Source organism: Homalodisca vitripennis, chromosome 4, assembly GCF_021130785.1.
Source record: "Homalodisca vitripennis isolate AUS2020 chromosome 4, UT_GWSS_2.1, whole genome shotgun sequence".
NCBI lineage: Eukaryota > Metazoa > Arthropoda > Insecta > Hemiptera > Cicadellidae > Homalodisca > Homalodisca vitripennis.
The window spans coordinates 148,236,956-148,254,728 of record NC_060210.1 but is presented as its reverse complement, the minus strand read 5'-3'; the positions used below and the strand labels follow the sequence as shown (position 1 = coordinate 148,254,728).

The window sequence follows — 17,773 nt, the reverse complement described above, 5'->3', positions numbered from 1 at the left end:
ACAAAAATATGTTTAAAAATATAAAAAACTTTTTATGTTAAAGAATTTAGTGTCTCATATTTTTTTAATATAAAAAATAACCATTTAATAATTAGGAAACATACTTTTTTGAGATATATATTCACAGTCTGTTATAAGATGTATTCACTTCCGTTGGTCAGTCCCATGACTGCCTTTCCATTTTTTTGTAGTTTCAAAAATTTTACCTTGTAAAGTGTTAAACACATCACAAATCAATGGGGGTCATCCTAAAGCTAAGTACCTGAGCCTCTTCCCATGTCCTCAACACACAAGGAAGGTATTGGTTAGCCAAATTGAGAACTAGAGGGTACTGTCTACTTCTGAATAGCATTATGGTTTATATGGTAATCTGGATTAGATTAAAAATACTAATTAATGCCACTTTTTATTTAAATTAGGTAATTCTTCTTGGTGATTACATAAATGAACTATTTTTAATAAATATAACTATTTTATACTGAAGCAGTTATGTATTCTACTTGTACTCCAGGTGGAACTCACAAAACTGCCGAGCAGTGATAGGGGGTTTGAGTGGAGTTCCACTCAGTTTACACTACCACGTCAGTCAGAATCTACTCTCACAATACACTGGACACCGACACTGTATGGAAGCTGGCGGGATAATGTCAAGGTAGTGAACAAGAAAAACTTGAAGACTATTTCTGAACTAATATTAATATCTTCTACTGAGGAACCTCCAAAGGTAAGGAAACAATATTGTAATTCAAATCTAATTTAGAGTCATGAATTTTGTGTACTTATAATAGATTACTCTTGTTTATCAATGTATAATCATAATTGTATTTTATTTTAGATAAGTTGATTTTCACTCTGTACTACAATTCAATCAATTGTGGAATCTAATACTCTAACTATGATCCATATTATTTTTTGAGTAAGAAAATTGTACTTGTAATTTCTGTTTACTGACCTTCTTCATATATTACAACAAAAATGGAAAAAGTTCCACAATATCATAACTGGGACTAGACTTGTTTGAAGCATGTCAGTTATGAAACAAAGAAACTGTTGATTGATTAAAAAAAGGCTGGGTTTGAAAACACTGAGCAATAAAGGTCCTGCCTTTTTGTAGATTTTCTTGGACACAGCACAATATAATTAACTCAAAGAGTGTTTGTGAAATACCGGAAAAGACAGGTGATCCAAAACAAGTGTCATGGAAAACATGAAGTGTCATGAAGGTTTTGTTTTTTCATGGCAACATTGTATATATAGTTTTCCATATAATTTTCATGGAAAATTTGTACATATAGTCGTGGAAAATCAGATAAATTAAATTTAGAATTTCTGTGTGAACCCTGTTTTGGGGTCCCACATGAATTGTATAGAGCTGTTCGACTAGTATCTTTGCATGTCTTTACTATAAATTGTTTGGAAAACTATGATATCACTTATCTGAACTCAACAACTCTCTACATAAATATTGGATACCGAAGCATATCGACTGTAAACTGTGATGGGCCTGGTGCAGTGGAAAGAGTTAGGTTGTAAATACAGTGACATATTCCAATGACTGTCACAGATTTTAGTGATTTTTGCGAACTCATCAATTCCAATATAAATTTTTCTGTTAGTTCTACAGTTAGTGTTTGTGTGTGCATATATATACAGGATGTTCACAAAAGCGTGTCACAAACTTTTGTGGCTAATAGTACTCATCATTTCAAAGAAAAAATGTCATATAAACATATGTCAAGAAATGCCTCGTTTAGCCAGTAGCTGCCATTTTGTATTTTTATAAAAATTTATTATCTCTAAAACTAGTCAAAGTAAAGAAACCAAATGTTACACATAGGTTTGAATAGTGATAAGATTAAATATTCAAAATTTAAAAATTGTGTTATTTTCTTTAATATTAACAAAATTACGCTTGTTGAAAATTTTTTAAGTCAAATAACAAAAAATCCAATATTGATATAATAAATTTACTAGACACTAATGATTAGAATTAATTTATTCCAATTCCAATGGAAATCAGGACAATAGGATGGATGTTGCAACACTGGAATTTTCTTATCAGCTAAAAACTGCTGAACCGATAAGGTGGTATGGATTGGTGCAGAATCTATGAGTTGTTTTTCCACAATTCGATGTTGACTTGATCAACAATATCTCGGGCAGTTAAACGATTTTTTTCCACGATTTGGCTAATTCTTTGGATGTTTTTATTGGTATTTGCAGTGCAAGCTCAACTAGTATGCTCGTCATCTTCCCACTTCTTCTTGGCCTTCACAAAACTGTTTGTGCCATTCAAAAACATATGCCCGAGACATAGTGGAGTTACCGAATACTTTATGCAACATATTCAAACACTCGGTAGCTGTATTTTTTTCTAAGTTTAACAGAAACTTGGTCACAACATGCTGTTCAATCTTTGCACTGATAATTTTCCCAGCAAATGATTTTCACTCAATGCATTTATTTATTATGTTATTTTGATATCCACAGACTTATGAGTACCTGAGGAGATAATCAGTGCCCTGTTTACCCACTTATCAGCTCACCAATGGCAAGCTGAGATTGTCTCGTTTTCAAATAGCCTCTTGTATATATAAAAACTCCAAATTAATGGATTGTAGCTGTTATTATGTAACATAAAGAACAACAGATGGATGTTATGTCATAAAATATATACAGTAGAGTCCCGTTAATCCGACGTAACTGGGACCGAGCCCTATTCGGATTATGTGATTGTTCGGATTAGCCAGAATTACAGAAAAATACGGTTTTAAACTTGAGATGGGTCTATTTTGTTATAGAATTATCAACATTGTTTATTAAAACATGTTTTCTGACTGTTGCATTGTATTTCTTGACAAATAAACGTGTTTGCGAATACTACGCACATTTACCGTATTTAGTGTAAGAGTTCTATTGTTAAGCAATGTGAGCGTACTGGATATTGTACGGGTCCACGCGTTCAATAGTTGTACGAAACTAAGCGTCATCCAATAGACTTTTCAATGCGACAGAAGACAATAACTGAATTTATTGTCTTTTAACAATTAATATTGTACTCAATAATAATATCAGTACTGTACGTCCAATTTTTGTTTGATTTCACTTCTTAATACAGTAATTTAACTCATACTTAACCTATAAGTTTCAATTTGGTACTGTATTTAACTCCATTATTTATGTACTGTACCGTACACAATTTGTCTTAATAAAATATTGTATGTCTATTTCATTAAAGTTTTTCTTTGTTTATGTACGAAATGATGCACCCATTTTCATTTTTTATGTAATTAGTTCCTATAACTGTTTATTATCGTTATAAATAATTCCTCCTGGACCTGTTCGGATTAACCGACGTTCGGATTACACGTGTTCGGATTAGCGGGACTCCACTGTAGATATAAACAATAATATAAAACGCTCATCAACAGAGATATTTATTAGATATATTATTTTATATTAATACACTAAACATTTATATTTTCATTCTCTTTATGTATGTAAATTGCTATGTTCTAAGGCATCTATTTACTAAACTAAGTAAAATGCTAAAGTATTACTAATCTTTTTTACAGGTTTCTAAACGATGTCTTCGGTCTCAAACTCAAAGCACAATCTGCAGAAAATCTGTGAAGCCTTGTAAACAGCCTAGCTTATCAAAACAGACGGGCTTAACATCATCTAAGTGTGTAACAAACAAAAATATTGCTGAAAACAAAGAGAATATTGAAACTTTGGAATCCAATAGAGAACAATACACAGAAGAGAAACTTCAAAATAGACCTTCAATTAAAATCAGGAAAGATCTTAAGCCTGCTGTTGGCCAAGAATTATCACTTATATGTCATGAAACACTACGAGAACAAAGATCAATGGCTGTGCCTTCCACGATTACATTTTCTAAACAATGTACTTCGTTACCTGATAAACAAATACTTAAAACGTCATCAGTATTTCCTCCTAATGTAACTGCAGATGATTCGAAACAGAAGTCAATTGCACATTCAACCCCAAGACGGACTACTTATGAAGTGTTAGACCCAGTTTCTTTTCGTAGGTCAACTTATTCACTGAGAAATAAACAAGTAACAAATATAATTGGAATCGAGCAAGAAAAACAAATATTTGAGAACATAGCAAGTCCATCAGGAATATTCAATGAAAGTCTTGAAATAGCAGCCTCAAAACTTGTTGAAAATGAGGCAAGCAAAACCGTTTGTTTAGCAACCAAAGCTAAAGAACCGGCATTGACCAAAACTGTTTCTTTAAATACTAGGAGAATAATTACCAACAGAAATGAATTTTCAGGAGATACTTTTGTTATTTCTAAAACTGTTTCACCTGATGTAACTCAGACTTGTGAGAACACATTAAGGCGCACAACTTATGAAATAGTAAGACCTATTTCATCTAGTAAATTATCAAGTAAGTTAAGTGCTATCAGTGAGAATTTTATGAATGTTGAGCAAAAACTCCAACCAAGACTGTCTTTAGAAAGTGTAGGAAGCTCAGATAATCTGTATGATAGTTTAGAGAATGCAGAACCAAAGTTGGGAGAAGAAAACTTACTAGCTGAACTAGATGATTATGATTTTGAGAGAATTTCTTTAAGCTCACAAAATGATAAGTGTGATACACTAAAATCTTTCAAAACATTTTCCGATGATATTGATGATTTTAATAATATTACTTGCTCTTCAAGAAAGAGTGTTAATGGTTTATCCGAAGATAGCTTGTCTCCTAAAGTTTTACTGGTGGATATTAAACGATTGTCAGATAAATTCGATATAAGCTTATCAAAAACAGTCAAACTCAATAAGACGTATACACCAATCACATATAAACATGATGGAGGATTATCTATTGATCATATACCATTATCACTCTCCAATAAAACCTACGAGTTTAAAAGTTCCAACTCTTCAGTTTCTGAGAAATCAAAAGTATATGAAGAATGTTCATCTGTTTATCCAAATACTACTGAAAACAAAACTATGACTGTTAAAGCTATTCAAGACCTTGATAAGCAGTTTAAGCTGGCTGATTTTGATACTTTTGCCTCTTTAGAGAATAGCAGTGAACTTGATCGTTTGTCTTTCCTTCAAACAAGACCAGAAATCAGTAAAGAAACAAAACAAAGCTCAGCGCAAAACTTTTTGGGTACAAATACGATTGTTGATCGTTTAAATGAAAATATTGTAAATAATAGAACTAATGACTTCAAAGAAAATATATATTTTCAAGAACTGCCTAGCAATTCATTATATAAACAAAGCTATGATGGAGGTAAAAATATGGCTGAAAACAATAATTTTGATTTTGTAGTAAAAGTAGAAAAAGCGGAGTCAACAACAGACACGTCTGCATTTCCTATGGAATCATCATCACTTTCCATAGATATGCAGCCAGATGCTTCCAGTACAATAAAACATGAGCCAGTAATATGGGATATTTCTCCTCCAGTGAAAAAACCCTTGCACATTTTACCAGATAAGAAGAGTGTGTTTAAGAAGTCTGTAATAACGATAAAATCAAGTCCAAAAGTGAAAAAAGTGGGTCATATTGTAGCGAAAAGTATTGTGCAACTGAAAAACCAAATCCCAATAAAACCAACTACCACTCAAAAAAAGCCAACTGATAATAGTGAACTTTCTACTGAAGTGTTTGTAATGCCTTCAGTAACCTTAAAAAGATCCTCTGCATCATTTCCAAAATTGAATAATTCCCCCTCAAAATTGCGAAGAACTACTGAGGATGTCAAAGTAAAAAGACTTTCCACACCATCTCTAAGAAAGTCCAGCAGTATGTCTGGTAAGTTTTTAAATTTATGATTAGTTAAATAACTTCAGTTAATTATATCTATGAATGTAATCTAAAAACTAAACATGTTTGTTTTAGAGATGTTAGAAAAATTTGCATTATTTTACATAATATACCACATAAGTTTTAACAAAATGTCTCTGTTTTTCTACATATTTGCCAGTTTTGTGAATCTCACCATTTTAACCTTTCCAGCGTTATTGACGCGGATCCGCGGAGGGCCACTACAAGCTCGAAACGTTATTGCCGTGGATCCGCGTTTTTGCATTCTTTATTTTCTTACTGCTATGTTAGTTGCATATTTTGCTGCTAGATGTTTCTAGTATTCATGCGACATACAAACGGTTTGCCCCGCCTCGAATTATATTACAATGGGAGTGGCAGTGGCTTCTAATTGGCCAAACACTGTCTAGTGGGCGTGGCCCCAGCGGCATCCACAAAGTCATTGCCGGGAGCTCCCGTCAAGGCATCTAGCCAGTTAGTTAGCGAGAAGCGTCCGGTACTCGCACATGTATTTCGGTTATCGCTAAATTTTCTGTTGTGTCCTAATCTTTTTAAAGTAAATTATTAGTATTATATACAGCAGTGTCCAGTGTTTATTTAGTGTTTTTTTACCATTACTCGTGTACAATGGTGAATCCAGACGATTCGGAGTTTGAAGATTTTGTTACCAGTGTTATGGACAAGACATTGGTAAGTGAATACGGAGACCGGATTGGAAAGTGACAATGAAGACATTTTGCTTCATAATATAACTGATAGTGAAACAAAGTGATAATGATGAACATCTATCAAGTGGTATGGAGGAGGCGAGAGAATCTCGCTCTTAGTCCTATTCAGCTGCCCGAGCAAGAGTTGGCGCCTGAGCCAACCACATCTGCAATGCTCACACTCACTCCAACCACCCCCCCGCCGCCTTCACCGTCTACACTCACACACTCGGGACCCGCACTGTCGACACACACTCCACCCACACCTGTACCGCTCACGCCGCCTAGACATGTACTAGCTAGACCTGCACCTACCACATCCACACCATGTAAACGGCGTAGACATACCCAACCTATACAACCAAGACCTGGGCCTGCACCTAAACGCACACGTCAATATAAGAAAAAAGGGAAGAAGAAACCAGGAAAGATGATGGCTACAAGGATGTCACTCACAACGACCCAGGTCCAAAGACATCTATACCGATTTTCAACATGAATAAAGGTATAAATTTACCCGAATCTTTCAACTCTGATACATCTCCAATTGATTATTTTTCTTTGTTTTTTAACGAAGAGATCAGGCAGTACATTTGCGACGAAACAAACCATTTTGCTACCAAGCGAATAAATGGACCTTTGACACCTTTATCTCGATGGAAACATTGGACCCCAATTACCGACACTGAACTAAAAGCATTTTTAGGTACAATCTTGAACATGGGCATTATTTCCCTTCCAAACATTGAATCCTATTTCTCCAAAGCTGGGGAGGCAATGATTCCGTTCTTCGGTGATGTCTTTTCGCAACGTGAGTTTTTTTGAATATATTTTTGGATGCTTCACTTCAACCACAGTCAAGAGCGAAATAGACCCAAAAGTTACCTTATACAACCAATAGTAAGTCATATGAAAAGATGTCTGCAAGTTGTTTTACACGCCTGGGGATTTCGTCGCCGTGGATGAATCTACAATATCCTTCAAAGGTAAAATCAGTTTTCAGGGTCTATAATCCCCAAAAACCTGTTAAGTTTGGAATCAAATTGTTTGTTTTGTCAGATTCAAATAATGGGTACATATATGATTTCATTCCATACTTTGGAAAAGAAGACTTGATTGCCAACAGTCCACTGCTCAAAACCACACAAATAGTAAAACTCCTAACTCAATCTGTTATTATGAAGGATCCAGCACAACCAATTACAGGCCTTCACGTATATACAGATCGTTATTACACCAGTCCTGAGTTAGCAAGTGAGCTGTTAGCTATGAAGTGCTACACAACTGGAACGGTTATGACAAATCGTCTAGGACTGCCAAACAACACGAAAGAAAAAGGAAAGCACCTAGAAAAAGGACAAATTTTATCGGAAAGGAAAGACAATTTACTTATCTTATCTTGGCGAGACAAAAGAGTAGTGAACATGTTGAGCACTAAAGGAAAAGGAAGCGTAAATGAAATGACTGAAGTGCCAAGCAAGTGGCCTAACAAACCCCCGACAAAGAAACCAGATGTAGTGTTAGACTACATAAAACATATGGGAGGGGTCGATCGAAGTGACCATTTTATTTCCTCGTAACAATTCATGAGGCGTACTAGGAAATGGTACAGAAAAGTATTTTTCTGGCTATTGGAGGTATCAGTTGTGAATTCGTACATAATGTACACAGAAGTTTCAAAAAAAAGAGACTTGAAGCCGATGTCACATGTGGAGTTTAGACGCAGCCTTGTGCGTGACCTTGTATCCGAGCGAATGGCTCACAGACCAAACAAAAAGGCGGTCCGGGCGCCCTGCAAAAAAGACCGGAAGAGGAACGGCTAACCGGAAGGCATTTTCTCAAACAAAGGGGACAAGAAAATGGAACAGGTGTGTTTGTTTGTAAGAAGAAGGGTCTACGTCGAGAAACACCTACGTCTGCAAGACCTGTCCTAATGAACCTGCTCTCCACCCAGATGAGTGTTTTGAACATTATCATACTAAACAAAACTTTAGTAAAAAATAAACACTCTTTGTCTAATTTGTATTTTCTAATTTTATTAGTTTGTAATAAAGGCTAGTATATGTTTATCTGTAAAACTGTGTTTCATTCCAGTACATCTTGAATAAATAATAAAAAATTAGTGACAAATATACAGCTATTCTACGATATTCTCAAAAGTTAAAAATTAGCCTAGCAGAGCCAAAAAGGGCTAAACAAATTTTATTTACCGTTAAAAAATCTCTATTTTGACATAAAAAAACAAAAAAAAAATTTTGACTTTACACATTGGAAATAAAAAAAAATTGTAACGTAATCAAAGATCAGGTCCAATTTTTCATGACGCTTAAAGGGTTTAAGATCTCTGGTAGTTTTTTACATACATGTCATGACAGCTTGTTGCCATGTTGCTAAAGAAGGTCATATTCTGTCAAATATTCATAATTTGGACAAAAAAAAATACCACCATTGTTTACTCTCAAGTATGAAGTGAATACTAAGCATAGTATCAAGAATTTTGCTGTCGTTAAACACATGGTAATAGACAAAGTCAAAAACCATTTTTAAGTGTGTGTGTGTGTGTGTGTGTGTGCGCGCGTGCGTGCGTGCGTGCGTGCGTGTGTGTGTGTGTGTGTAAATGTAAATAAATAAACACATACGGTCATAGATTAAAAATACATGTAAAACAATATAATTAAAATTTCATTTCATCCTTTCATTTCCATAGTCTCATGGAAAGAGCCAATGAGTGTGGTTGGTAGTTTTCTGTAACCATTTGCTACTTCAATGTTCTTTATTGCAGTTTAATCTTTTTTTTAAATTTCTGATATATATTTAATAATCTTACAACTCATTGCTATTACTAATTCCAACCTCTCTGGTGATGTCATAAAAAAGTCACTGATCACCTTTAATTAGGTCACAAACAGTTTGTTGCAATATTATCATATATGTGGATGGTTAAAGTGTGAACAAAAATATTTCAGTTTGAAACTATCCAGTGCCTTTTAAAGGAAAAAGAGATCTGTGTAGTGGTAAAATGACCAAAGTCTAGCAGCTGTACTTTTTATAATGATGGAAAACCGTTGGTCTAAAACAGATTTTTCAGTTAGAGCAGACTGGATCTACTCTATTTAAAAAATATCCAAATAGACCAATTCATATTTTACTTAAATATTAGGCAACACATATAGTGAGTAAACAACAAATTCATATGTAACACAATTTTGGGATATTATAAAACGCAAAATGGACCAACCTGTAAAATTTCCCTTTTTTTGGAGCTTTGCTGAAATATTCTAAAAACAAAATACAGAATGGGTCAACTTTATTACTAAAATGGACTAACCCACATTTTTGAATATTTTAAAAATTGAAATGCAATGTTTACAGTCAAAAACTGAACAAACATATTAATCTAAAAAATTTATTCAACATTAAAAAATTTGGCAGTGTGCATTCGATTCACATACTTAGTTTTTAACAAAAGTAGTGATTTTTTAAAACTTTGGCCTTAAATCTCTGAAAACTTGGATTTTAATGTTGGTACACTTTGCATTAGACCATTCATATATCATGTGCTAGTTTATGTAGTTTTACATCTAGTTCCACTTGTTTTAGCCTAATTCAAACCATTGAAATGGCTGAATCATACATTAATGTAGAAATGAGAAGAGATCTCCACAAACACTATAACTAGTCATTTAATGTAGTAGGCCTATATTATATGCAGTAACAATAATCTAGTTTATTTTCCACTGATCCTTGTTGGTAGTTAATTTTGTACAAATGATAGTACCACACGCAGTGTTTATTTTAGTATTTAAATAATTAAACTCTTAATATTCTTAAGTTCAGTCTGTTAAAACCTGTTTTGTTACCAAAATATTCCTTTTTCAGGAGGATGTCAAAGAGACACTGTAGAAGTTCCTCGTACTCTACCAAAATTAGGCAGTTTCTCTTCAAGGAAACGGAAAGTTCAAAAAGGTTTAACTCAATTTTGTAACATATTATATGATGTAAATTCAGTGTGTTTATGACTTTCTGTATGATTTATAAAACACTGCAAGTAAATGGGATCTAAATACTCTAAGTACACTAGGAGATTACACTTCACAGAATCTGCCAAGAGGACCAGCTTCATTTTTCCAAAGTGAGGCTGGAAGTTGGTTGGAAGTTTTTCTTACTTTGGACCAAAGTTGTATAATGATCTTCCTGAGTTTTGAAACAGCTTTAAATTTAAGCTTGTCCTTTCTTAATGATCTAGTGTAAGAGTACTGTTAATTTTAAATGTTCAGTTTACTCTTTATATTAGAAAAATATGTTTATTCTATAAACTATTTTTTTGTTTAACGAGGGCTGCTATTTATATTTGTGGCCTAAGAATGAAAACACAAGCATTTAAAGACAAAATCTATTTTATTGTTTTTCAAAATATTCTCCATGAAGATCAATACACTTTACCATGCGTTGGAACCAATTTTCAAAGCATTTTTTCCACTCCAATTTAGGTACTTCTAAAACATGGGTTTTTAATACAGAAACTGCTTCTTCAGGTGTAGAAAACCGTTGTCCACGTAGTTTTTTCTTGATGTTCGGAAACAAAAAGAAATCATTAGGTGCCAAATCAGGGCTGTACGGCGGATGACCCATCAATTCAATGTTTTGCCTTGTCAAAAACTCCATTGTTTCAGCCGATCGGTGGCAGCTCGCATTGTCGTGATGCAGAATGATGCGTCTTTTCTTTGACTTTTCCCGAAGTTTCTCAATGACTTCTGGCAAACAAATAGTGGTGTACCATTCCGAATTAACCGTCTTACGTTGCTCTAATGCCACAGTCGCCACATGACCGGTTATGCCGAAGAAACAGGCAACCATTTGCTTTGATGTGCTTCTTCCACGAACAACTTTGGTTGGATTTGGCTCTTCTTGAAAGACCCATACGGTAGATTGCTGTTTTGTTTCAGGATCATATGAGTATATCCATGATTCGTCACCTGTGCAGATATTATAAACTGCTTTTGATGCACCTTGAGCGAATTTCTGCAACATTTTCTTGCACCAATCAACACGAACATCCTTTTGCGCGTTTGTCAGGTTATGCGGTATCCAACGTGAACAAACCTTTTTCACATGCAAATGTTCATGCAAGATCTTATTGATGCTTGTCTTACTAATGCCTAAAGAAGCCTCAATCTCGCGATATGTTACATGACGATCATGTTTTATCAGGTTATGCACAGCATCGACGTTTTCTGGCACAACAACCGTTGTTGGACGACCTTCACGGGATTCGTCCTTGAGTGATTGTCGGCCACGATTGAATTCGTTATACCAGTTTTTAATGGTGCTGTAAGAAGGTGCTTCATTACCATATAAGGAATTAAGTTCATCTAAGCACTGTTGTCGTGTCAGGCCACATCGAAAGTTATGAAAAATTATTGCACGAAAATGTTCACTAGTTAATTCCATTTTCTCCTAAGATCACTTTTTCAACGTGCTATCACTAACACTAACAACAATAAAATGACAAAATGTTTTCGTTGAGGTTATGTTTAACAATGTGAAGGTTGCACTGGAAACATCAGCTGGTGCCTAGCAGCAATCAGTGTTGCCAAGGCCAGAAATATAAATAGCAGCCCTTGTACTTTGGCACAGAATTCCAGGTAGAAGCTTCAGAAGAAACTAAAATGGATGAAAGAACTAACTTGTATCTTATTTTATCTTGATAAAATAACAAAATTCTGTTAATCTCATTTGGGTTTAGAAATTATACATTTCTTCTTCTTAATGGTTGAGAATTTTTAAATTGCTTAGCCATTCTTCATGTACTGCAGCGATGACTGTGACTTCTCAAGAAGTTGCTGATAAACATGGAAAACTAATCAACCAGGCTTAATCTATGAATTAGGCAATGTTGCCTAGTAACTAGTTATTACATAGCTACTTCCAATTGTCTTGAAAAACAAACATAAGTTGTTTAACACGTTCGCTACCACCATGTTTTTTTTTTTTTTTTTTTTTTGCGTTGGGGTATTGGGGTGGATTCACAGATCCTCACACGTCAACCTGAGCTTATTGTGTGCCCCTTTGATGTTAGAGGGGTAAGCCTATCTTTGTGCCCTTAATTAGGCTAAGAAGCTTTTCCCCGATACTGGCATCTGGTTCGTCGCCTGGTTGTTTATCACCGAAAAGAGCCCTTCTCCTTGCTCCCAGTCTCTCACAGTCCAGTATTATGTGTTTTGCAGTCTCTTCAGACTTATTGCAGAGTCTACACTCCGAGTCCTCATTTCGTAAAGCTAGAGTGTTTAGGTGTTTCCTGAAGTGGCCGTGTCCAGTGATCAAGGCAATCACTTGCTTGACCTGATCCCTGCCCAGCCCCATCAGCCATCTGGTGAAGCCGGAGCTAGAATCAGTAAGCAGTCTTTTGCCGAGTGCTTGTCCTTGGTGACTCTGCCACCGCAAGCGGTGTGTCTTCCTGGACCATTTGTTTATACTTTGGTAAGCAGCTGACTTGCTTATACCACATACCACAACTCGGTTCTGGACCGGTGTATGGCATGCTTGCTCCGCTTTTGGCAAGCCTGTCGGCGCATTCGTTGCCACCTATGCCTGTATGGCCCGGTACCCAACCAAGACGCACAAAGTTGCATGATCCAAGCTTGCAGAGAGTGTTGAAGCACTCCCACACAAGCTTGGATGAAATGCTGTTGGAGTCAAGAGCTTTAAGAGCTGCCTGACTGTCTGACATTATGCAGATGTTCTTTCCTTGGTACCCTCTGGTGAGGCCTAGGTTAACACAGGCCAGGATACCATAGATTTCGGCTTGAAATATGGAGCAGGTCCGTCCCAAACTGCCGCAAAGGCAGTTCTAGGGGATTGACTAAACACTCCATATCCGGTTCTGCCCTTAATAAGCGAGCCATCCGTGTACCAGACAAAGCTCTTTCTTATTGTTGGGATGTTATCTTGCGATTTCCACTCATCTCTGGAGTAGAAGTCAACAGAGAATGGCTTATTGAATACGAATTCCGTTCTCATTATGTTTGAGACCATTTCGAGAATAGCGTTTGGGTTTACAGCTTCGGTGATGGTGCCGTGGCCCGTTTTAGACGTGCCATTCCTCCACAAGTCAGCAACCATCAGCCGATAAGCTGACTTGCGCGCTTCAGCTTTTATGTAGACATCAAGAGGCAGAAGTCCTAAAGCCACCTCGAGGGTCGCTGAGGGACTGCTCCTAAATGCTCCGGTTGCAAAGATTGTGCCAAGCCTTTGTAAGCTTTCAAGCTTGGCTTTAGCAGTTACCTGATTCACCTTTGTCCACCAGACTAATGAACCATAATTGATTTGAGGCCTTACAACTGCTTTGTAAAGCCATAGTGCTATATGGGGTTTTATGCCCCATGAGATTCCTGCAAGTTTCCTGGACGTCATGAGCGCCCACTTTGCTTTGTGCAGGATATTGTTAAGATGATCATTCCACGTAAGCTTATGGTCTAGAGTCAGTCCTAAATATTTTACTGTCTTTGACCACTCAAGCTGTGTGGATGCGAGTTTCAGCCTGGAAAGAGACTCTAGGTTCTTTTTCCTAGTGAATGGTACAACTACTGTCTTAGAGGGATTTACTTTCAGTCCCTCTCCATGACACCAGTTGTGTACCACCATGTTAAGAAAAGTCGTATACCCACAGACCAGCCGGCTCAAATATGCGCCGCTCGGGGCACCTCAAATAGACTGACGTCCCATATTTGCGCCGCCGTTTGCATGCCACTATTATTGCCATGAAAAATCACTGGTCTATTTTACAGGCTTGATACTTTTGTATTGGTCTATGGGGATGTCTGGCTCACATGTGGGACGCTTGGTCTCTGGATATCTTAAAAATTACGTCCCGTACAGTTGGTAAACTTGTTCATTGCAGCCTACACTGTTCTTTTTGTAAACGTCACACCACGGGCTTCTTTCTTCTGAACTACGGTTGAGGTTAAGTTTTGTTAGTTTTTAGAAACTATTGTAGAATAAAATGGAACAAAATAAGAAACGTAAGCTTGTGTGTACTGACAGTGAAATAGATCGTGAGCTGAGTAATAGTGACTGTGAATCTGACTTAAGTCTTTGTTTTCATCGGATGGACAGAGTGAGTACATTCCGAGCTCTAATAGTAGTGATGATAGTAGTGTAGTAGGGCAAAATGAATTGTTTGACATTGAGGCTAATGAAATTGTAAATAACTCCAACATTGTCACTGATGAAACTGAACAGTCTCAAAATAGTTTGGCAGATGACTCTAACGTGCAGTTCGTAACAAATTAAGTTCAAAATGCCTACGTTAGTTCAGTTGCTTGTTAGACCCACACAAACAATGTTCCTCTAGTTCATGAGTTTACAGGTAAAGAAGAAATACACTAACAAACAACAGATCCCGTTGAAGTTTTTGGTGCTATTTTTTACAACGTTCTCCTAGAAAAAATTATCACTTGGACAAATAAGAGAGCATCAATCATTCGAGGAAATCCTCTTCCTAAACATGCATCATTGAACGTATGGGAGGATGTCAATATAGAAGAACTTAAAAAGTTTTTGGGTTTGTGCATGTTGATGGGTAATGTAAACTTACCATCAATAAAGCACTATTGGTCCAAAGATAGCCTATACGAACATCCTACTTTTGGGCGGACAATGCCCCGTAACCGTTTTGAGTGCATATTAAGATGCTTACGGTTTTATGATCCAGACACCGACAACACAAACAACAGAATGCATAAAATTGAAAACGTAGTAGACCATATCTTAGCAAACTGTGCTAGAGTTTACAGCCCTGGTAAGTCGCTTTCATTGGATGAAGCTATGGTCCTGTTTAGAGGAAGACTGTCGTTTCGGCAGTATATAAAAAATAAAGCAACAAAATATGGGATAAAACTTTACGAGCTGACTACATCAGAAGGATACATTATAAATATTATAATTTATCAAGGAAAGGGGACTCTGATGGACACAGATAAAGGCCACTCCTTTGAAGTGGTCAAAAAGTTAATGAAGGACCACATTGGCAAAGGCCACATACTTTTTCTTGACAACTTTTACAATAGCGTCGAGTTAGCGGAGTATCTCATGAACAACAAGACCAACATGAGTGGTACTTTAAGGTCAACTAGAGCTGGTAATCCGGAGGTTGTGGTTCAAACAAAGTTGAGAAAAGGGGAGTCTATCAGTCGCCAAAAGGGCGATGTTACTGTTATGAATTGGCGTGACAAAAGAAATGTGTTAACCATTTCAACATCGAATGGCCCTGAGATGGAGTTGGTAACAAACAAAAGAGGGGAACAAACAATGAAGCCTAGCATGGTTGTTCGTTACAATAAAGGCATGAGTGGGATCAATCGCAGTGACCAAATGGTCTCGTATTATTCCACTCCCAGAAAGTCTCTGCGATGGTACGTCAAAATTTTTTTCCACCTGCTAGACGTCTCCCTGTCGGTGTCTACATTTTCTCAAGGCTTGCCACCAAAACAACCTACCTGAAGTTTAGGGACATCGTAATAGAAAATTACATTCAGATAGAGCCCATGCCAAGGAATCCTCGCTGCAGCCACTCTTCACAATCTGCCCATACTCCCGTGAAGCTGGAAAAGCGTCTGAGATGCCATGTTTGCAGAGAGAGAAACCAGAAGAGGAAGCAAACATTTTATACTTGCTCCGTCTGCAGAGACTCAAATAACAAACCATTTGGCCTATGCATGCCAACTTGTTATAACCAGTGGCACAATAATTAGACTATGAGTGTGTGAGCACTTAAATATAATGTAACGTGGTACATTCTGAATATTTGTGTAAATTTAATAACTTATATAAATGTTCACTTATTTTGTAAGATAGTTATAAGATATGGGTTAACAGTCGTGTATTATGTATTGTAGAGTAAAAAGAATCCCATTTGTGTTTTGGTACCACGAAATAAATAAAATAAACTTTATATCTACTTTATTTTCTTATATTCTACTTTTTTAATTTCTAAAATTAAAATTCTTTTAGGCCTATAGCCTAATAAGATATGTATAATAATACATTCAATGAACTTGTATTTATGACTCTGTTGTTTGAGCTTTTGTACCATGAATTAAAATACTCTCATAATAAGATATGCATGTTTGATTGAAACTTACCCTAAAACCTACAGTAACTGAGCAAATAAATAGTGGCTCACATATGGGACGCTTGGTCTATGTTAAGATTTTGATGCTATAGACCGAGCGCCCCACATATGCGCCGCCGTAAAAATTATGCAAATCAGCAATATATCAAATAAGAACAGTACATACATACATTTTATGTTATTTTGTTGAATTATAGCTCAATTCAACAATATTTTATCCTTGGTCTGTGGTTAGTCTCACACCAATTATTCTCGGTCTGTGTAGAACAACCACATTTTGTAACGTTGGTCTATTACGGTGACCCGGGCAGCGCAAATATGCGCCGCCTGGTAGCGAACATGTTAATACAGCGTATGTATGAAATGCATTAAAGTAATTAGCACCCTATTTTTATAGTGAAAATTTGCCTGAAGCTGAAGCTCTTCTCGACTACCATTGAATATAGGCAGCCACCATCACCAGTTGTAGATTCATCCATAGATCTGGTAACTCCAGATCCCTTTCTAGCTGCATACAGTATACACTACCAGTTTAATTATGTTTAGTGGCAGAATGGCTACCAGTGAGGAAGGACGGTTATCATCTCCAGCTGTAGATTCATCTATAGATCTGGTAACTCCAGATACATTTCTAGCTGCATACAGTATACACTACCAGTGTAATTATGTTTAGTGGCAGAATGGCTACCAGTGAGGAAGCTGAAGCTGTCCTCAACTACCAATGAAGATGGCCGGTTATCATCCCCAGCTGTAGATTCATCCATAGATCTAGCAGCTCCAGACCCTTTTCTGGCTGCCACCACATTGAATCCTTTCAGCGAAGGGTAATTTTAAAACATTCTTTCGGTTTGTTACCTATTTTGTGTGTTTTTTTTTTTTTTTAGTCAAAACCTAGTTAATAAAAAAAACTTTATTATATCTTAAAAAATAAATTTTTCACTTATTGGGCAGTTGGATTCCAGAATTATAGTTAAAACAACATTCTGGATGTAGTAACAACAACAACTGGATATAGTAACAATATAGAACACAAAAATTCCATTGTTTTACTAATTATTTAAGTACCTGAAATCTTTAAAAAATTATCCTGGTTTTTTTTTTAATGAACAGC

General features: G+C 36.2%; 1 protein-coding gene across 2 annotated transcripts in view; it reads left to right on the top strand.

The window, feature by feature from the left end:
- Window positions 1–17,773, top strand: part of LOC124360291 (protein abnormal spindle) — a 67,675-nt gene that overhangs the window by 12,486 nt on the left and 37,416 nt on the right. For both annotated transcript variants that reach the window (XM_046813795.1, XM_046813794.1), the window contains exons 4-7: window positions 512–724; window positions 3,576–5,811; window positions 10,410–10,496; window positions 17,336–17,486. In XM_046813795.1, the coding sequence (XP_046669751.1) occupies window positions 512–724; window positions 3,576–5,811; window positions 10,410–10,496; window positions 17,336–17,486 (2,687 nt within the window). The remainder of the gene's footprint in view (window positions 1–511; window positions 725–3,575; window positions 5,812–10,409; window positions 10,497–17,335; window positions 17,487–17,773) is intronic.